Consider the following 22,411-nt stretch of genomic DNA (forward strand, 5'->3'; position numbering starts at 1 on the left):
AGGAATTTGATCAGGCTGGAATACTGCATTCTAGATGATGTCTTAACTGTGCTATTTCCTTTTCAGAGGAAAGGGCAGCTTAAAATTGTGGTTACCTGCCAGCAGTGTGCCCAGGTGGCCAAGAAGGCCAATGGCATCCTGGCCTGCATTAGGAATAGTGTGGCCAGCAGGAGCAGGGAAGTCATTGTGCCCCTGTACTCTGCTTTGGTTAGGCTGCACCTTGAGTACTGTGTCCAGTTCTGGGCCCTGAAGTTTAAGAAGGACATTGAAACACTTGAGCATGTCCAGAGAAGGGCAACAAGGCTGGGGAGAGGCCTTGAACACAAGCCCTATGAGGAGAGGCTGAGGGAGCTGGGATTGTTTAGCCTGGAGAAGAGGAGGCTCAGGGGTGACCTCATTGCCCTCTACAACTACCTTGAGGGTGGTTGTAGCCAGGAAGGGGTTGGTCTCTTCTCCCAGGCACCCAGCACCAGAACAAGGGGACACAGTCTCAAGCTGTGCCAGGGGAGGTTTAGACTCGAGGTGAGGAGAAAGTTCTTCACCGAGAGAGTCATTCGTCATTGGAATGTGCTGCCCAGGGAGGTGGTGGAGTCACCGTCCCTGGAGGTGTTCAAGAGGAGATTGGATGTGGCACTTGGTGCCATGTTCTAGTCACGGGGTCTGTGTTGATAGGTTGGACTCGATGATCCTCGAGGTCTCTTCCAACCTTAGTTATACTGTGATACTTCACATATAAGTGGTTTAAATCGTTCAGTGGTGGTGCTCTGCTCTTTCTCATGCTTGGTTTGATTCCAACTTAGCCTGAAGAGCATAGCTTCGTGTTTATGAGCATTTTCCTTGGCTGTATGTTGTCTCATTTGAGTTTTCTTCAAGTATTTGCAGTAAGGCCTTCATATTTGCAAAGCTTCTAACTTTATAGTAATAGATTCCATGAGTAGTTGCATGCTTTGGAGAAAATACTAGAGGTGAGCTTCAAACCAACTGTTGAGCAGCTCTGATAGAAAAAAGTCCCAGCCAAAGAGTTCCCCATTCAGTGCATAGAGTACTGTCCCATCTCATTACATTAGCCAGTTCTTTCTCCACTGCAGTCTCTGTATCACTTTCAGTGGTCTGGCATGTAAGGTGTTCTATAAATCCAGATTTTCTTAATCTAACCATTTGTTTCTATCTGTCTTTGAGAAACCTATCTTGTATTTTTTGTTTCTTCTACACATGTGCTTATTTCATGAGTCCTAAATTAATACACAGACATTTTCCTTCCTTCCATTTCCCTCCTTAATATACAGACATCTTCCCCTACCCCCCACATACTGTGGACGTAAATATTAGGTAGTTCATATCCAAGACCTGAACCCTTCACATCAATTACCTTCAATAAGTGATTAAAAATGGGGAAAAAATGAAGAAATAGAGACCAAACCTTTTAGTTATGAACCTGCTTTGTTTCCATTGCAATGAAATCTAATGTTTGATTCAGCATATATACAATCTTTATGTTAAGAAATACAATTAGCTTGAATAGTTTTAGAAATCAAGAGAGTTTATGGTAAATCCCTTCTCTGTCTGAAATCACAGTATGAAAGATAAAAATAGATTTGTGGAGTCTGCAATAGGTTTAGCTTTATGAGGTGTCTGTAAAGCTAGTTTACAAGATTCATATGGTAATACAGTTTTAAAGAGAGTAAAGGCCAGCAGGTTTTGAGGAGCTTTTATCAGTGATATATCCAATAGTATGAGTCACTTGGATTCACTATGAATGGCACTTGGTGCCATGGTCTAGTCATGGGGTCTGTGTTGACAGGTTGGACTTGATGATCCTCGAGGTCTCTTCCAACCTTAGTTATACTGTGATACTGTGAATCACTCCTACTTTTCATACTCTCCTGTATTTTTCTCAAAGCACTTTGAATTTCCTGACATTTTACTCAATAAACTGGCAACTAAAAGTATAGGTCAGTACATTAACAAAATCACTTTCAATGTGTAATCACCTTACTCACGTTATTGACGTTAAAATGTTTTGAGTCTTTATCAGCTTTCAAACTGGGATTAGAATATCTCTGAATCTGCGATTTCTTGCTCCCTTGTGGAAGTTTTATATTGATGTGGTTATTTTGTCTGAATACTAGAGCTTTCTGCTTAGTCAGATACACCCTGTCATAGCAAATGGAATTTTTATAGTCTTCCTTTGTTAACTGGTGTCAGAAATGACAAACACTCTAGACTTGAATTACCCTAGTGCCATCTGAATCCAGAAGGATTGTATTCAGATCCATGTGTTGGAGGTTTTTGTGCTGGTGGTGGTTTTATTTATTTATTAACTGTACCCTTGAGCCTTGCCTGTGCTTTGCAAACATCATATGGAGAATCTGAGTTTGGGCATGTGTTAGGGGCCAGTGTAGCTTCAACCAGAGGTCAGGTGTTTTCCTTTGGCTGCACACCACGATCCTCACTTGTAATATTATGGGCATTTTGTCATTTAGGAAGCACAGTTAAACTCCATACTGTTTTGGTGATGTGTCCTGTTGCTCACTACACAATTCATGGAACTAAATCTATGCTGCACAGGTTATGTCTTCAATGAAATACCTGACAATATATTTTATTGCAGAATAATTACCTCTTTTATGATACAAGCTACTAATATTTAGCAAATCTTCATCAGCACAGTGTAAGAGTGCATTTTCCATATCTGACATAAACCCATGAGTTCAGCAATGTCTTCAGAGCAGCTGATTATCTTCTGTCAATTAGTGACTCACTGGGATGAGTTTATAATTTAAGATAATCATCTGGCTGTCTACTTTAGCCTGCCATTTATTCTGGAGAAATGTCAAGAGCAAGCATGGCTGATGTAGGGTAAAATAATGTAAAATATATCATTGTTTAGCTTATAATATCATTGGTACTGGTAGCTGTCAGAAGCATTTAGCATATTTGTGTGTATGCAAACAGGATGTTACAGTGTTGCTAATTTTGACCAAAAAAAATTAGGAGAACTATTTGGGAAACATTGTACTGAAAAGGAACCTTTTTGGTAAACTTTAAATCTTTGTGTGTTTTTACTTCATGTAAGGTGATATCTGTAGTGTTCTCTTACTGCAGCTGAAGTAGAAGTACAAATGTAACTAATACACCTGATTTTCTTCAAGCTGTTAGACAGCAGTAATATAAATTCGAATGTTAGTGTCATTCAACAGTATCATAGTAGTATCATAGTATCATTCAGGGTTGGAAGGGACCACAAGGATCATCTAGTTCCAACCCCCCTGCCATGACCAGGGACACCCCACACTAGATCAGGCTGGACAGAGCCTCATCCAGCCTGCTCTTAAACATCTCCAGGGATGGGGCCCCAGCCACCTCCCTGGACAACCCATTCCAGGGCTTCACCACTCGCATGGTGAAGAACCTCCTCCTCACATCCAGCCTGAATCTCCCTACCTCCAGCTTCATTCCTTTCCCCCTAGTCCTATCACTACCTGAGATCCTGAGAAGCCCCTCCCCAGCCTTCCTGGAAGGCCCCAATTAGGTCACCTTGGAGCCTTCTCTTCTGCAGACTGAACAGCCCCAACTCCTTCAGTCTGTCCTCATAGGAGAGGTGCTCCAGCCCTCTGATCATCCTCGTGGCCCTTCTCTGGACCCATTCCAGCACCTCCACATCCCTCTTGTAATAGGGCCTCCAGAACTGGATGCAGTACTCCAGGTGGGGTCTCACCAGAGCTGAGTAGAGGGGGAGCATCACCTCCCTTGACCTGCTGGCCACACTTCTCCTGATGCAGCCCAGGATCTGATTGGCTTTGCGGGCTGCAAGTGCACACTGAGAGCTCATGTTGAGCTTCTTGTCCACCAGCACCCCCAAGTCTCTCTCCTCAGGACTGCTTTCCAGCCAGTCACTGCCCAGCCTGTATTTGTGCCTGGGATTGCCTCGACCCAGATGCAGGACCCTGCACTTGCTCTTATTGAACCTCATGAGGTTGGCTTGTGCCCACCTCTCCAGCCTGTCAAGGTCCTTCTGGATGGCCTCCCTTCCCTCCAGCATGTCTGCTGCACCACACAGCTTGGTGTCATCAGCAAACTTGCTGAGGGTGCACTCAATGCCACTGTCCATGTCACCCACAAAGATGTTGAACAAGACAGGTCCCAGGACTGATCCCTGAGGGACTCAGCTTGTCACTGGCCTCCACTGGGACATGGAGCCATTGACAGCCACATAAGTATAAATGCATTTTCATTTGCTGTACAGACTGTTGTATTCTTTTGTTATCCCGTTTGAGGGGAATCCCTTTGTCAGTGCCAACCTGAGCGGTTACCTGCCGCAGTTTTCAAATGTTTGATTTTATGGTGGACTGAGAGAAATCATAGTTTTTGAGATACCCTTACAAAGTAATGAGCACAAGGTGTTTGTTTCAGGAATTTAAAGGAGCATCTCTGCCTCTCCTTAGGTGAGGGAATCAATTCATTCTGAAATGATTAGAAATTCAGTGTACAGGAGGATTGCATTAATAACTGCCACCAATTAGTGCCTCTGGTAATCAGCATAGTGCAAAATAAATTGTATATAATTGACCCAACAGCATTTTAGCATGATTATGAAGCAAGAGTGACTATTTCTAAATTAGTTGCATTAAATATTTGTATAAAAAAATACCTCTAGGTGGTCATATGCTTTATACAAAATTATCTAACCAGCATTAAAAAGATTTTCTCATGCAGCAAAGGGGATCAGATTTAACCATTAGAATGAAGCGAAACTGAATTGTTTCTGTTTCAGAAAGAGATTTGTCAGGAGTATTGGTACCACCTTCTGTTGTGTGTGACCAAGGTAGAGGAAACAATTCTACTTCTGTACTGTTTTGTGTCTATAAAACATTATCTAGTTTATCGGGTCAAAATAGTTTGTGTAGCAACCACAAAGACTTCCAATACTTGCTGGGAGCTCCTCTTCAGCAGTTTCATTCTCCATAGCACCGTGGCCAGACTGACCCCTTACTCATAAGAGCTATAACTAATGTACATTTCAAACAATTTAAAATGCATTTAAAAGAGGAGGATTGTCATATAACCTTCATATTGAAGAGAATGTATTTGTGCTGTGTACTATAGGGACTGGTTTATTGTAAGGTTAATCTGAAGGTATAGATCGTTATTGCAAAAAGCATGTATCAAACCCTGTAATTTGGTAGCCCAGTGGTGCTTGACTGAAAGAAACTTAAAGCCTTGAGTGTGAACATACTAACATGCTCATAATGACCCTGGGTGCCCAGTGCAATGACAGCAGTAGGCTGGCATGTGAATCTTGAAATTACTTGTATGAAGAGATGTTACAGGTAGTGAAAGAACTCTCTCTGTTTCCCATTCTGATCTTCTGCTCTGAAGACATTTGCTGCCACTTAAATCTGCTGTACTCAGCTCTGAAGCGGTCACATCTCAAGTATTGTGTTCAGTTTTGGGCACCTCAGTGCAAGAGACATGTTGAGGTACTGGGACAAGTGTAGAGGAGGGCAATAAAGCTGGGGAAGGGCCTGGAGAATAAATCTTATGAAGACCAACTGAAGGAGTTGGGGCTGTTTAGTTTGAAAAAAAGGAGGCTGAGGGGAGTCCTCATCACTCTCTGCAACTACCTGAAAGAACATTGTGGAGAGGCTGTGCTGGTCTCTTCTCACAGGTAATTAGTGATAGAATAAGAGGGAACAGCCTGAAGCTGCACCAGGGCAGGTTTAGACTGGACATTAGGAAAAACTTTTTCACAGAAAGACTGGTCAGACATTGAAATGTGTGAGTCACCAGCCCAGGATGTGTTTAAAGGTCATTTGGATGTGGTTTAGAAGTGAACCTTGTAGAGAAGGGTTATCGGTTGGACTTAGTGATCCCAAGGGTCTTTTCCAGCCTGAATGTTTCTGTGATTCTGTGATTTTACAGAACGATTTGGCAAGGTGTGCCTGTTTTACTAATGGAAACTAGATCAGATGGGGTTTGGAGTTATTTTATTTTTTCTAAGAAGTAATCCTTTGTTACAGAGCACCAGCTCTTCACACTCCTCATTTGAAGCAATAAGCCTTGTCCTTAATCTGCATCTTTATTTGACGTTAACCACAAAATACTCCCCATAAATCCAGTCAGAGTCTTAGCCTGTCTTGCCCCAGCCTCTGGTAGTTCTGTACTAATTCCATCTCCACTTCTTCACGACAGTGAAAGTAAACAGATCAAGTCTGTAAAAGTGAACTAAAATGCAAAGCATGTCTGCACAGGCCATGAGGTGAAGTGGTTACTATGGAGCCAAGAAACTCGGCTTCCAAGTATCAGGCTTGGCTTTAAGTGATGTCCTTCATCCTGTGCTAGATTATTTTCTTTACAAAGTTTAGCATCACTTAATTGAAACTGTGCAGCACACACAGGGTGGCACACAGAATAATTACAAGGCACAACTTGGGTCTGACAAAATTAGGAAATGTAATGATAACCTATGAGTGTATGCAGAACTTGTTAGAAACACCTGCCCAGGGCATGGTATGGTTTAAACTTATCTTTTTATCTTAACTGTTTCCAAAGTAATGACTTAAATATGTCAGGGATGATCTATGCACATTCACCATAATTACCTGAATGGGACAAGATTTGCAGCAGGCATTAGGCTACCAGGTTCCCAAGTGGTCTGGAGCAATTGATTTGAGATTTCCTGACATACCTTCCTTCAGAATCTGCCCCCATTTCCATAATGTGTAATGAGGTCTTTATCCCTAGAAATGAGCCAGCAGGCTATCTTCATCAGAGAGCTTTTATTGGAGTGTATGCCTACAAAAGGTGCATCTTTCCTGCTTTAAATAAATTGCTATCTGGAAGATAAATCATGCATGAGACTATATCCTAACAATTTTGTAGCCATCAAAAAACATGCAAAACATATTAGCTACAGCTTTAGACTTACAGCTAATGACCATCAAGCCCTAAAAAATCCAGTTACAGTTGCACAGGGAACTTCCCTTTCCCATTTGGTTGTTTTATTTTGCTTTTAACCCAAGCGCATGTTGATGATCTGGTAGCTTATCTAATATACTATTCATATTGTCTGTCTTCTTCTGGGTGCACAGGACAGTACCATACCGTAGCAATACATCTAATAGTATAGATGAAAGGAGGAACATTTGAAGATATTCCAGTCTGTCAGAAAGGAACAGAGAAATTTGAGGAATAGAATAGACCAGACCAGGTTGGAAGAGACCTTCAAGATCATCGAGTCCAACCTATCATCCAACACCACCCAACCAACTAAACCATGCAACCAAGCACCCTATCAAGTCTCCTCCTGAACATCTCCAACGATGGTGACTCCACCACCTCCTTGGGCAGCCCATTCCAATGGGCAATCACTCTCTCTGTATAGAACTTCCTCCTGACCTCCAGCCTAAACCTCCCTTGGCGCAGCCTGAGACTGTGTCCTCTTGTTCTGGTGCTGGTTGCCTGGGAGAAGAGACCAACCTCTGCCTGTCTACAACCCCACTTCAGGTAGTTGTAGACAGCAATAAGGTCACCCCTGAGTCTCCTCTTCTCCAGGCTAAATTGAAAAGGTTTAAGGCTACATGATTCTGTAGAATTTAAAGTGCATCTAGATCTTTAAAATACCACTTCATAAGATTTTATGCTATTGTATGTGCTATAAGGGTTCTTTTTTGCGTGCATTACTTTGTTTATATGAAGGCATCAGGAGATCAGAATTGTGCTATGCTGGTGTGGGCCTGTGTTATATATGCTTTTGAATTATAAATTATATTCTGACAATGTATTCCATAAAATGTAGCATTTAGAAAATGGGCACAAATAATGCACCAGCGTTCCTACACTTTGCAGGTTGCATTCTGTCAGCACAGTTTGCTGATGTTGGCAGCTACTGATCACTGTACTTACATCATTCTAGAATGCAGCATAGTATAAATACAATTTTATTCATGGAAAGGTAGGGACATGAAAATTCCCCACAGTTATTCCTCAGAGTCCTCCGTGCAGCTTTTCATTACTGCACCTTCCTTCCTTACTTGTCAGTGACTGGTGTCTTTTTCTCCACAACACTTCACAACTATCCACTTTGCTGTGTTTCTAAAAAGTACTTTGCTAGTGTTTGGTTTTGTTTGTTCCCCAGCCATGAAGTTCTTTCAGTCCATGGCCTGAATCAATACATTTAATTGTTTGGCTTAAACTTTTTGCTTCCAGACTACTGTTTGTAGTTTGTCATTCTTCCCTGCAGAAGCCTGCTGGGAATATGATAATTCTGCCATCACACTAGCTGAAAACTTTGAATGTGAGATTGAGAGATAGGTGGATCAAAGATGAGATCATACCAGGAAATTGAATAGGCTTACAAAGTGAATGACTTCCTTCTGAAAAGAGACATTCAGATTTTGGCCAACAGATATATCTGTAATCATAGATCCGATAAACTGGTCTTGTTTACTGCAAGTTGTTTAACTGCATCAAACTTCAAAGACATGAAAGCCCAGAGAAACTAATATAGAAGAAGCTATTTTTGTTAGTCACCAAGACATTTCATGCTACTAGCAACATTCAGTCTTATGGTTAGACTGCATTTTGGCTAGCATATTCTTATAAACATACTTTAAAACCTCACTGCTTACAATAAAAATACTTAAAATTATTAAATTATAAACAATACAGATTACTTTTTGTAACATTACTATAGAATAACTTCAACAGAATTGGAGGGGAAACAATTAGCAAATAGGAAAAGAGTAGGAATAGATCGGACCAGGTTGGAAGAGACCTTTGAGATCATCGCGTCCAACCTATTATCCAACACTATCTAATCAACTAAACCATGGCACCAAGCACCCCATCCAGTGAGCAATTTTAATGACAGTAATAAGCAAACAGCGATAGACCACGTGGAAGCAAAAAGCAGAGAGATGTTAGTCTCTACTTCCCATCAGCAGGATGATGGTTGGTCTTGGGAAGCAGGGCTTTCTAAGCTTGGTGGTTACTTGGGAGGATAGACCCCATGGATGAATCCCCACACTTCCTTCTTTCACTTCATTCTAATACCTGAGCTGATGTCATATGGTATGGAATACCTCTGTGGCCAGTCTGAGTCAGCTGGCTCAGCCATGTCCCCTCCCAAGGTCTTGCCCACCCCTCAATGCACTCTTGGGGCAAGGAAATGTTGAAAGGACACAGCCTGGATACTTATTCAACAGTAGCCAAAACCCTGCTATGTTATCAGCTACTGCTGCAAAAACACAGCACTCGCAAGATGCTGTGAGGAGAATGAACTCCGGCTCAGTCCAACCCAATACCCCCAGTATTATATAGATTAAGGAATTATTTGGGATCAGAAGGGTTAATCTTAAAACTGGAAAATTCTTTGCTTACAGTTTCTTTAGAATTTACATATATCTGAAATCATTGAAATTCGTTTTAAAACTCATGAAGTTTTTCCACAAGAATTTCAGCCTTTGACTTAATTCTAAGGCTTCTGGAGCTGCAGATTTAAACAACTTGTTGTAGTCTTTCTTTCATTCAGTCTTTAATACTCTAACTAATAACATTATTTACTGCTTCAGTAGCAGGCCATTGTAAGCAAAAGAGCAATGTGATGAACATGCAGAGCTACAGGCTGGGGTCGGAGTGGCTGGAGAGCTCCCAAACAGAGAGGGACCTGGGGGTGCTGATCGACAGCTGCCTAAACATGAGCCAGCAGTGTGCCCAGGTGGCCAAGAGAGCCAATGGCATCCTGGCCTGCATCAAGAACAGTGTGGCCAGCGGGAGCAGGGAGGTCATTCTGCCCCCTGTACACTGCACTGCTTAGGCCACACCTTGAGTACTGTGTCCAGTTCTGGGCCCCTCAGCTTAGGAAGGAGGTTGACTTGCTGGAACAAGTCCAGAGAAGGGCAACAAGGCTGGGGAGAGGCTTTGAACACAAGCCCTGTGAGGAGAGGCTGAGGGAGCTGGGATTGTTTAGCCTGGAGAAGAGGAGGCTCAGGGGTGACCTCATTGCCCTCTACAACTGCCTGAAAGGTGGTTGTAGCTGGGAAGGGGTTGGTCTCTTCTCCCAGGCAACCAGCACCAGAACAAGGGGACACAGTCTCAAGCTGTGCCAGGGGAGGTTTAGACTTGAGGTGTGGAGGAAGTTCTTCACTGAGCGAGTCATTCGGCATTGGAATGTGCTGCCCAGGGAGATGGTTGACTCGCCGTGCCTGGAGGCGTTCAAGAGGGGATTGGACATGGCACTTGGTGCCATGGTCTAGTCATGGGGTCTGTGTTGATAGGTTGGACTCGATGATCCTCGAGGTCCTTTCCAACCTAAGTTATACTGTGATACTGTAACATCGCAGTTTAACAGAGTAAGCTGGTTTCTGGTTTGAAGTACAATATTGATCAAGATGGGGTCATTATCAACCATTATCTGTTTGGAGAGAAGGGGAAAAAAAACCACTTCCTTATTAAGTCCTATTGCTTACTTTCCACAACTGACATGGGTCTTGTATAAATGCTAGAATTCACAGAATCATACAATGGTTTGGATTGGAAGGGATGGTGAATACTGAAAGGACCTTAAGGATCATGTTGTTCCAACCCCCTTGCCATGGGCAGGGACACTTCCTGCTAGACCAGACTGTTCTGAAATGTGTTCTGAAATGTGTCTGAAAGGTGGTTGTAGCCGGGAAGGGGTTGGTCTCTTCTCTCAGGCAACCAGCACCAGAACAAGGGGACACACTCTCAAGCTGCGCCAGGGGAGTTTAGACTCGAGGTGTGGAGAGAGTTCTTCACCGAGCGAGTTGTTCGTCATTGGAACGGGCTGCCCAGGGAGGTGGTGGAGTCACTGTCCCTGGAGGCGTTCAAGAGGAGATTGGATGTGGCACTTGGTGCCATGGTCTAGTCATGGGGTCTGTGTTGATAGGTTGGACTCGATGATCCTCGAGGTCTCTTCCAACCTTAGTTATACTGTGATACTGTTCTAGGACCCATCCAACCTGGCTTTGAAATCTTAAGAATTATTAAGAGTGTGTATTTACTGCCATTTCAATAAACATCAATTGGGAGAATGTTTAAATATGGATGTCATTGCTGTACATCAAAGCTGTTAGCTATTGTCCCAGTACATACTTGGTATGTGCATTTCACTACCTTTTGATCTTTTATTTGACAATATTACAAAACATATGATAGTCCAGTATTACATATCCCTAGATTTTCATTAAAAAATTCCCATAGGGAAGCAATCATATTTACTTAAATTATATTGATAAGATGGGTGGAAATTATTTGGTTTTAGTCTAAGATTTAAAGGAAAAAGTTATCACCACAAAGGTAAGTAGTAAAGTAAGTAGTAGACTCCTAGTTAAAGGTCCTTACCTTGCAGGACCTGCCCTTCCTAAATCCATGCTGGCTGGGCCTGATCCCTTGGCCATCCTGTAAGTGCTGTGTGATTGCACTCAGGATGACCTGTTCCATAATCTTGCCTGGCACTGAGGTCAAGGTGACAGGCTTGTAATTCCCTGGCTCATCCAACCGGCCCGTCTTGTGGATGGGCATCACATTGGCCGGCTTCCAGTCATCTGGGACCTCTCCAGTGAGCCAGGACTGTTGAAAAATGATGGAGAGTGGCTTGGCCAGCTCATCTGCCAGCTGTCAGCACCCTAGGATGGATCCCATCCAGTCCCGTGGACTTGTGGGTATCCAAGCAGCTAAGGAGATCTCTTAACTACTTCCTATTTAGAGTAAGAGTTATGGGGAAACAAAAACATCCTTGTATTTAGTTTTCTGTGTAGAAACTAAGTAAGCATAAGCAAAGGGTAGTTAGCATGAAGAGACCATTCATCTTTGCAGTGTTAGCAGCAAAGCAGACTGTATCCAGAAGGAGTTCAAAGAGCTTTTTGTAGGTTGAAATGAAAGCCTAATTAAAAAACAAGTCATAAAAAACCTCAGCTCACTAATGGTGGTTTTACTTATCTAGCACAGCTGTACTTAAAAGGGGTTTCTGTAAAATGTTTATCAACTGAAACCCACTTTTTTTATTCTAGGCTGTTCCTGAGTAGAGTTGCTGTTTTTTAAGTTGTCCTTGTAATGTGATTGGTCAGGTGTGGGACACAAGGAATTGTGCTTTTGACGTAAAGCAAAAGATGTTTCTTCTCATTTCCAGACTTTTAAGAGTGGCCTTTCTTCCTGTTAGTCTTGGGCTAAATTCTGGTCTTCAAACAACTTAGAGAAGCATCATGTTCCCAGGTTCTGGTCCTCAGAGGGGACTAGAATCATGCTGATATCCGATGAAAGGACAATACAGAAGAGCTTGAGCAACCTAGGAGATTTCTCAAGTGCATTGATGACAATTCCCTGGCACAGCCAATGCCAAAGTCAAATAAGGAAAGGTGCTTTGCTGGACCTGATGCTTAGGAAGAGGAAAGAACTAGTCAGGACATGAAAGTCAGAGAAAGCCTTGGCTACAGGGACTGTGAGATGATGAAGTTACAGAGTTCAAGATTTAAGAGAAGGTAGCAGGGGGAAAAAACAGGACTGCAGCCCTGGATTTTAGGAGAGCAGGTTTCATCATCCTCAGAGCTCTGGTCAGGTTGTGACCTTGAAGAGATGAGGGGCCAGGAGAGCTGGCTAATACTTGGTGATCACTTCCTCCAAACTCATGACAGGATCATGCCAACAAGTAGGAAATCCAGCAAAGGTTGCAGGCATGGGTGAATGAGAACGTCCTAACTGAACTCAGACATAAAAAGGGAATGTACAAAAGGTGAAAGCAATGGAGAACCCAGTCTTGCAGAGATGGGCTTAGGAAAGCAAAAGCCATCTTGTAGTTGAATTTAGAGGGAGGTGTGACCGTGGTGGTGAGAGGTGAAGGGCAACAACAAAGAAATTAACAAGTTCTTAACCAGCAAAAGGAAGACTAGAGAAAGCATGCACCCACTACTGAATGGGGCAAGGCAGCTAGTGACAAATGTTATAGAAAGGGGCAAGATGCTTAATGCTGTATTTTTCTCAGTCTTTACCAGTAAAAAAAAGCTTTCAGGAATACTAGGCCTCTGAAGCTAGAGGGAAGGTCTAGTGCAAGGAGGACTTACACTTTAGTGGAGGAGCGCCAGGTTTGGTAGCAGGTAAACTGGACGTCTATAAAGTCATAGGCCCTGATGGGTTGCACCCATGAGTGCTGATGGAGCTTGCTGATGGCATTTCAAGCTGACTCTTGATTATCTTGAAATAATTGTGGTGACTGGGAGAGGTTTGGGAGCATAGATATCATTCCTGTCTTCAGGGAGGGCAAGACAAAAGTTCTGGGGAACTATAGGCTAGTTGATCTCAGCCAAATCCTTTGGGAGGTGACGCAGGAAATCCTTCTGGAAAGGATTTCCAAAGTCTTGAAGGACAACTAAGTGATCACAAGTAGTGAATGTGGATGTAAAAAGGAGAATTCATGACTGGCGAACATGGTAGCCTTCTGCAGTGAGGTGATTAGCTTGGTGGACAAGTGAAGAGCAGTGGGTGTTACTTACCTCAGCTTTAGTAAAGCCTTTGACATAACATCACAGACAAGCTGACTAAGGGTGGGTTAGATAAGTAGTTAGCAAGGTGGGTTGCAAGATAACTGAATGACCAGGCCTAGAGGATTGGGATAAGTGTCACAAAGTCCATTTGGAAGTGTGTCATTAGTAGTGTACCCCATGGGTCAATCCTGAGACCAATACTATTTAGTATCTTCATTAATTACCAGGATGATGGGACAGAGTGCACTTGCAGGAAGTTTGCAGATGGTACAAACTTGGGAGGAATGGATGGCTTGGCCACCTCAACAGACTGGAGAATTCTCATGAAGTTCAAGGGAGGAATAACCTGATGCACCAGCTGGGGACTGACTGATTGTAGAGCGGCTTGACAGAGAGGGACCTTGGGGGTCTTCCTGGTGGGCAAGCTGAACACGAGCCAGCAATGCACCCTTGTGGCAAAAAAGGCCAACAGCATCCTGGGTTGCATTCACAAGACAAGCAGATTGAGAGAGGTGATCTTTCCTTTGCACTGCTAAGGCCACATCTGGAGTACTGTATCCCATTCTCCAGTACAAGAGAGATGAGCATACTGGAGCAAGTCCAGTGCAGGACCACAAAGTAAAGGACTGGAGCATCTCTTCTGTCAGGAGAGATGGAGTGGAGAAGGCACAGGGGTGACCTCATGTTCACTAATAAAGGCTGGGAGGGAATGAAGAGGCGGGAGCCTTACTCTTCCCAGTAATGCCCACTGACAGAACAAAAGGCAATGGCACAAATGAAAACATGTGAAATTCCATCTGAACATAAGAAAGGTTTTTACTCTCAGGGTGGTCAGATGTTGGAACAAGTTGTCCAGAGAGTCTCCATTTTTGGAGATACACAGAACCTGACTGGACATGGCCTTAGGCAACATGCTTGAGCAGAGATTTGGACTAGATGAGCTCAATAGGTCTCTTCCAACCTAAACAATTCCTGTGATTTTCCAAGTCTTTAACGCTAGGCTACAGCATCTTAGGTAACCACTGTGCTTATAAAATAGCTTTGACCAAGTTTAGCTCTTAAAATTCTTTTGTTTTGGAATCTGCAGGTAGTAATTTGTATTGTGTTAGAGGATATGTCCTCATAATACCAAACACTTTGTCATGCAGACGTTTTGATTAAGAAATTGCCAGTGTGCATATCTGTGTTACCTAAAAGATCTTCAGAAGATAGTCATAACTTCTTCAGATATTCCAGTGAATGCTATTCTTTCAGCCTACCTCTTCTACACCATACTGACAGGAACAGAACTGGCCACAGACCCAAGAGCTACTCTGGCAGTGTCCATAAGTTCAGGAAGCCTAGCTGCACAGCTGCTGCATTGATGTTTGTAAATTACTGCTGTGTTTATTTTAGTTTAGAGTTGCAGTTCTTTTTTGACCCTATGTTATGCAAAGTACTAAAATTTATTTTCCATTTACAGGATGGAGGTCTGCTTCTAAATAATCCTTCTGCACTGGCAGTCCATGAGTGCAAGTGTCTTTGGCCAAATGTTCCATTGCAGTGTCTAATATCGCTGGGCACTGGCCGATACGAAAGCGAGGGGAAGACCAATGTCACATACACCAGTTTGAAAGCCAAGCTCACAAATGTGATCAGCAGTGCAACTGATACAGAAGGTTGGTGTCTTAAGATATATTTGTATTGCTACTGTTTTCAGGGCTTTTTTTACGTTTCTCAGAATTACAGTTCCAACTTGGAGAGCAATCTGCAACCCTTTGTCTTTCCCTTTCTTTCTACCAGCCCCATTGAAACTACTGCAAATGTGTCTCTTTAACTCATGGTATATAGTTGGTGATCCAGTACCAGTATTAGAGCTTTTCTGGAGATGATAATGTGAAAGTGTTTCTTAGCCTTGTCTCTGTGAATCTTCATCCTGATTATGTTGCTGCTGTTAACGTGAAGCTCATGACAGGTATACTAAAGATAAAAGATACCTTAAGATTTATGAGAATTACAGCGGTAATCCCACAGGACTTACACAGTGATCTGTTTTCACTTGTGCTTCAGAATAAAAGCATACTCAGGAATTTATTTCAATAGAAAAATCATATTTCCTTATATTTGCTTAATAGTTAATCTAGAACACTGACTGGTTTCCCATCATCTTCAGAAAAAGTATTTCAGTGCTGTTCACATCTATACATGTTCCTCTTCAACGACTAGACTGTATCCACCAATAGCCATGATGTCCACTGCTGTCAGGGGGAGCCAACCATGTGTTTTCCAAAATCAATTTTGTTCCTCTTATGAGAGCACACTGGAACTCTATCACCAGCAGTTTGCACCTCTTTTGTTTCTAGAAAGAGAAAATATTGATATGCAGGTGCTCTGCCCCCCAGCAAAGGAAACTGATGCTGTGAAAGGCTAGGGACCAAGAAATCCTCTCAGTCTAGATCCTTTGCTTCATGATCTCTTTGAACAAACTGTCGCTAGTAAGAAAAAGCTAGATTTTGGTCAGCCTTTATTTTACCCACAATCATGGAAAAGCAGTAGGAATTTGGGGAAGAATAGACATATGCTGTCCACTTTCTGTGAAGGTAGGAAAAGTTTCATTGCAGCTGAAAAATCAAGAAAAGGAGAGGAAGTGGAAAGAGAGGAGAGAGTATATGTGAGCAAATAAGAAGTTGCATTATGAAGGAAAAAGGGGAGACTTAAATAGGGCACAAAGTACTGGCTGTGATGAGCCAACAGGAACACAGCTGAGTAATTTACAGGAAGAGAGACCAAGCAAAGATTATTTCATCTTAATGAGAATTTCCTGCTGTAGTTTTACCCATACTACTTTTATCACTTTAAAATTTTTATGTAACAGTAGGTATTTAAAAGCATGGAGAACTGTAGTAAGAATGCAAAGATGAAAATAAAGGAGAATGAAAGATGAAAGAAGTCATGGAAATGGAGTTTTAAGGAAGCCAATGAAGAAGAGAGAGAACTAAAAGGAGAAATTAGGCTATAAAAGAAGAAAAAAGGAAGAGTGGAACATAAATAGTCAGTTCACTATTGTACTAGCTAAAAGTAAATTAATGTTAAACTCAAAATCTGTAGTAGTATATAAAAATGTAATTACTGGCTAACAGAAGAAAGCTTAAACCTATATATTGTTTACTGCACTTCCTGAGATCAGAGAAGAGTACACAGTTGTCATAATACCTACTTCACGTAGTAGTGAGTGTCACAAATCATGAGTGTCTTGAATGGGAATGTGTACGTTGCATTCATTCTCATCAGAAGGCACTCTCATTGTTATGGAATGGAATGTACATCTAATTAAAAATCTGGATAGCTGCAAAGCCCTCTTAATTGTCATACCAGTCAAGTCATCTTAGAATAAAGGATGAAGGTTTTCCAGAGTAAACAGAGCTTACAGGGTCATTTGCTAATCTTTTAATGAGGAAGAGTTGTTGATAAGGCTATGGTGCAGAAACCCTTCCTTAGCAAAGCAGCATGTGTTGACACTGTGCCACTCCAGAGCACTTGATGTTCAGAGACTGTCTCATGTGAATATAACTGTTTCCTTCGTTTGTTTCTAATACAGAAGTTCACACCATGCTGGATGCACTGTTGCCTTCAGACACTTATTTCAGATTTAACCCTCTTATGAATGAAGACATAGCTCTGGATGAAAGTCGTAAAGAGAAACTCAATCAGCTGCAGACAGATGGAATTCGTTATTTAGAGCGAAATGAAGAAAAACTGAAAAAAGCTGCAAAAATATTAACTCAAGAAAAAACAGCTTTGCAGAAACTTCAGGACTGGATGAGATTAAAGGCTGACATGTATGAAGGCCTTCCCTTTTTTTCCAAATTGTGAACATGTATTGCATGAAAGACCATAAATGTAAATCTTGTTGTTCCAGAAAACCCAGTCAGTGCTGTAAGGGAAGAGTGTCTGTTGGGGGTAAATAACATCTTTGGGAAGCTAGCAGAGTTCTGCAGAAAGCAATTCAGGATGGCTCTTGGGTGCACACTCTTTTGATACAACGTTTCAATGGTGTTCATTATTTTTTGAACTTAATGGATCTTACTGTTGTTCTACTTAACGTTTCTGAAAGTCTGTTAAACTAAGAATTATGAGAACAATTGTGCTCTGCATTTTTGGATGTATGTACCATGATTATGGTGGCAGTAAAACTTTATCGACTACCGGGCTGACTCAAAATTAAACCCAGAAAACCAAATCCTCCTTCACTTCAGTGTAAGCAGTTGTCCCTGTTAGGTTCCCATGCAGCCTGTGAATTGAAGGGAAGTGTAACGTCGTTACAAAACCTTTGCCTGTGTTAATTGCACTTTTACATTTGAAAGATAACGTTTAAATTCTGGGTTTTTTTATTTTTGGTGGGGTTTGTACATAGTACTACTGAATAAGATGTTTGGATGACTATAAATGGCATATTAAATTATCAAAGTTAACTGATGTTTTTAGGACTTGTGGATTATTGGTTTTTTTTTACCAGGATAACTTCAGATGGTTCATTTCTTACTTGAGAATAATTCCCATCTCAAAACTTCACTTGAAGCTATTGCTATCACACAACAAAGGAAATAAAAGCATTAAATACTTCATGGGAGAAGCTTACAACAGAAGCTTCTGCTTTGGATGTCAAACTTCAGGTGCCTCTAGTCAAGAAGAAAACTAGCCATTAATACATAAGATGATGAATTATAATAATAGTAATAATAGTAATAATAATCATCATCATCATCATCATCAAGGTTGGAAGAGACCTTCAAGATCATCGCGTCCAACCTATCAACCAATCCAACCCACCTCAACAACTAACCCATGGCACCAAGCACCCCATCAAGTCTCCTCCTGAACACCTCCAATGATGGTGACTCCACCACCTCCCCAGGCAGCCCACTCCAATGGGCAATCACTCTCTCTGTATAGAATTTCTTCCTAACATCCAGCCTAAACCTTCCCTGGTGCAGCCTGAGACTGTGTCCTCTTGTTCTGGTACTGGCTGCCTGGGAGAAGAGACCAACATCCGCCTGTCTACAACTTCCCTTGAGGTATTTGTAGAGAGTAATAAGGTCACCCCTGAGTCTCCTCCAGGCTAAGCAACCCCAGCTCCCTCAGTCTCTCCTCATAGGGCTTGTGTTCCAAACCCCTTACCAACTCCGTTGCCCTTTTCTATACATTTCCTTTTGTCTTCTATACGTGCATCCTCTTGAAATTACCTTAAACTTCTAAAGCTAACAGTCAGAGCCCACTATGATCTTACTGCTCTTTCATTCACAACTTTCTGCTGATGCCAGGAAGGGTATTGTGGTAAGCTATGACAATGTAGTATGTCAATGAAACAACATTTCCAACAGAAAGGTACACCTCTGGTCTTCAAAATGGTGTGACTGCAGTGAAATGTGAGTTAGATAGAGTTGCTGTTACATGTTGGATTTGTACGCATTAATAACAGCCTGATACATTTCTGGGTGAATTTTTGCCTCTTGGTAGACATTTGTAGTACATAAATACATTTGCTCCATAAAATGTCTGGTTAATGCAGGATATCAAATGTGCAGTTTCACCAAAAAACCAATGCATTTGTCACTTTGCTTTTTGGTACTCATCACCTGCTATTGCTTTGCTTAAAAAAACACATTTTGTTTGATAGTCATCTTCTGTATTTCTTGGCTAAAAACAATGAAAATGTGATTGGGCAGCCTTTAAGAAGGGAACTTGGAGGAAGACAGTTGAGATCCTTTGTTGTCTTAGAATCTGCCACGTAGTATTCTGTGAATGTGCAGAGTCTTAGCATCCATAAGGCTATCAAAGGCATTATTCTGGATTCATAAATTTCCAGTCATAGGTTTTGGAATAGGTATTCATTTTTTTAAATGCTTGCCTGTAGTGGACAAAGTTACAACATTTGAATTCAATCATTACAAAAATAAATGTCCAGATAATGGATTAAGTGTTTATTTTGAGCTAGGTTTTGCAGGTGGAATGTTTCTTGTTGTAATGCAAAGATTTTTCTTCGTCAAAAAGTTCTCTATATACTCATTAATCTTCTCAGGATTTATACTAGGAGTTGACTAATGTAATATACTAATGTTGATTAATGTTGTTAATTAAAGCTACTCATCTCTTGAATGAGTACAGAATATCTCACGTGAGCTTTATTTAAATATCTAGTTCTTTATGAGCTCCCTTCATAGCTTCCACTACAGCTCTTTTGAAAGAATGGTCATTTCATGTAGAGCCTTGGTTTTTAGTCTTAATCTGTCTTCCAGAAGACTACACTGAACGTATTCTAGACTGCTAAATGCAGCTGTTTGGCTGAGTGTTGAGATCCCATATTTAAGAAGTTAACAATATACTTGTGAAGATACCTACACTGTTGTCCTGTTTTTATGCAGCCTGCTCTCACAAGCAAGCTCCCCGACACGAAGAGGGGAGGGAAGGTGACACAAAAAGCCCCAGGTTGAGGTAAGTTTTAATAGAAATAATGTAGTGTACCATTATGTTAGCCTGTTCCACAGAAAAGCAGCAGCAAGCCAGCTATAAAACAACCCCCTGCAGGCCCATAGTCATCCCGGCAGAAAAGTCCAGTGCTCCAACCCAGAAATCAGAAGCAGGACTAAGAAAAGGTAAGCCTCTCATGTTACAATCTGAACATCTAGCCTCCCATCATTTGCTCTGGCTAGCACTTCCAGTTTAAGGCTGCCATGATGTCACCATGGTATTGAATACCTATCAGTAGGTTCAGCTGAACCCATGTTTCTTGACATGGCTTTTGTTAGTGGATTTACATCAATGCATTTAATCAGCTCAGAAAGGGAGGTAAGTACAGTTCTGGGCCCCTCAGTTGAGGAAGGATGTTGACTTGCTGGAACGAGTCCAGAGAAGGGCAAGTAAATTGGTGAGGGGTTTGGAACACAAGCCCTATGAGGAGAGGCTGAGGGAGCTGGGGCTGCTTAGCCTGGAGAGGAGGAGACTCAGGGGTGACCTTATTGCTGTCTACAACTACCTCAAGGGAAGTTGTAGACAGGCAGAAGTTGGTCTCTTCTCCCAGGCAGCCAGTACCAGAACAAGAGGACACAGTCTCAGGATGCGCCAGGGGAGGTTTAGGTTGGATGTTAGGAAGACGTTCTGTACAGAGAAAGTGATTGCCCATTGGAATGGGCTGCCTGGGGAGGTGGTGGAGTCACCATCATTGGAGGTGTTCAGGAGGAGACTTGATGGGGTGCTTGGTGCCATGGGTTAGTTGTCGAGGTGGGTTGGATTGGTTGATGGGTTGGACGCGATGATCTTGAAGGTCTCTTCCAACCTGGTTGTTTATTATTATTATTACAGTTCTGCCTTCCAAAGGATACTTGCAGCTGGTTGCTTTCTCTCTGCAAAATCCCAGTGTGCGTAGCTTCAGCAGGACATGAGAAGTGCGTGGGCTTCATGCTAGACCTCTGTCAAACTTGACTTTAATCTTTGGTTTGTGCTAAATGAAGTCTGGTTCTGTGTTGCATATGTATTATATTTGAGACAGAGCACATGCATGGAAACCTGTACCAACAACATTAGGTAAACCTCTTGTGAAACACAAATTCACTCTTGTGCCTAGAGAGGGTAAAAAAATATTGCAGCTCCTAAACCCATGAGGTCAAAACTACACACAAAGAAGAAAAGACTGTATTGAAATCAGATTCATTCTGCAAAATGATTCTGATTTGGTTTAATTCTACTGCTATTTGCTGTCCTCAGGAGAATGAGGGAGGAGTTTATTTCAGTTAGGACAAGATCTGAATTTGTGGTTACACTTTCTTTGCCAGAAGCTACTACCTTCATTCACACTTTTCCCTCTTTTATTTTTGCTGTAACACTTTTGTTGTTGTTGTTGTTAGGTGTGGCTTTTAGAAGTGCACATGGAATTGAGTTGAGCTACAGAGTAATTAATTTAGACTGTTTTTAGGCCACTGCGTATAAATTGGCAAGTTGCATGTATTGAATCCTTTCAAACTAAACTCTTTGATCCTCAGCCTTGCAAGTGCTGCACTGTCTATCAGGCACTAATTAGGAGTTTGTTCTCACTCTAAACCACTTTAAAATGGGCAGGTGCAACAGTTTTATCACTCTAGCTGTAATTAGGTTTCAGCTACTTCGAAGATAGTAGCAGTTTGCAAGAAATCCTAACCACTGTGGATGTGTTCCTACAGCACTGTATAGGAAAGTAAAACGATTTTCATAAGTTTATTAAGGTATTAGATGTGACACTTCAATTGGGGAAAAAAGAATAAGGGGAACTGAAGAGGAGTTACAACTGGCTAAATAAGGAAAAATAATGTTAAGTTAAGCAGGTTTATTCATAGGGAGCAGGGGGATTAGTGCTGGGCCAAATACCAGCATATTTTAGCTATCAATCTGAATGGCTTGAGGAACATGAGAATTCACAGGTGACTCTAGGAAGGCTCATGAATATTTTGAACGATGGGATTTCAGTACAAGTCAGTTTTGAGAAGAAAATGGTCTAGAATGAAAAAAAAAGTGCTTATGAAGACTAAAAACATAAAATTAACAATGGGAGAAGGAATACTCTGATGCAGATCATTGTGTGGAAGAAATCCTGCTTTGAAGAAGTACCCTTGGGCATGCCACACAGTTACCATAGTATCAGTCAGGGTTGGAAGGGACCACAAGGATCATCTAGTTCCAACCCCCCCTGCCATGGCCAGGGACACCCCACACTAGACCAGGCTGGCCAGAGCCTCATCTAGCCTGGGCTTAAACACCTCCAGGGACAGGGCCTCAACCACCTCCCTGGACAACCCATTCCAGGGTTTCACCACTCTCATGGTGAAGAACCTCCTCCTCACCTCCAGCCTGAATCTCCCCACCTCCAGCTTCATTCCATTCCCCCTAGTCCTATCCCTACCTGA

General features: G+C 42.0%; 1 protein-coding gene across 2 annotated transcripts in view; it reads left to right on the forward strand.

Annotated features, from left to right (window-relative positions):
- The window catches only part of PNPLA8 (patatin like phospholipase domain containing 8), a 44,389-nt gene extending 26,435 nt beyond the window's left edge, over positions 1-17,954 (forward strand). For both annotated transcript variants that reach the window (XM_068170030.1, XM_068170031.1), the window contains exons 9-10: positions 14,962-15,157; positions 17,077-17,954. In XM_068170030.1, the coding sequence (XP_068026131.1) occupies positions 14,962-15,157; positions 17,077-17,351 (471 nt within the window). In that variant the 3' untranslated portion in view covers positions 17,352-17,954. The remainder of the gene's footprint in view (positions 1-14,961; positions 15,158-17,076) is intronic.
- The last annotated feature ends 4,457 nt before the right edge of the window (positions 17,955-22,411 follow it).

This window comes from Melanerpes formicivorus, unplaced genomic scaffold (assembly GCF_026170545.1).
Source record: "Melanerpes formicivorus ecotype bairdi unplaced genomic scaffold, bMelFor1.0.p_v2 SCAF_3, whole genome shotgun sequence".
Classification (NCBI taxonomy): domain Eukaryota; kingdom Metazoa; phylum Chordata; class Aves; order Piciformes; family Picidae; genus Melanerpes; species Melanerpes formicivorus.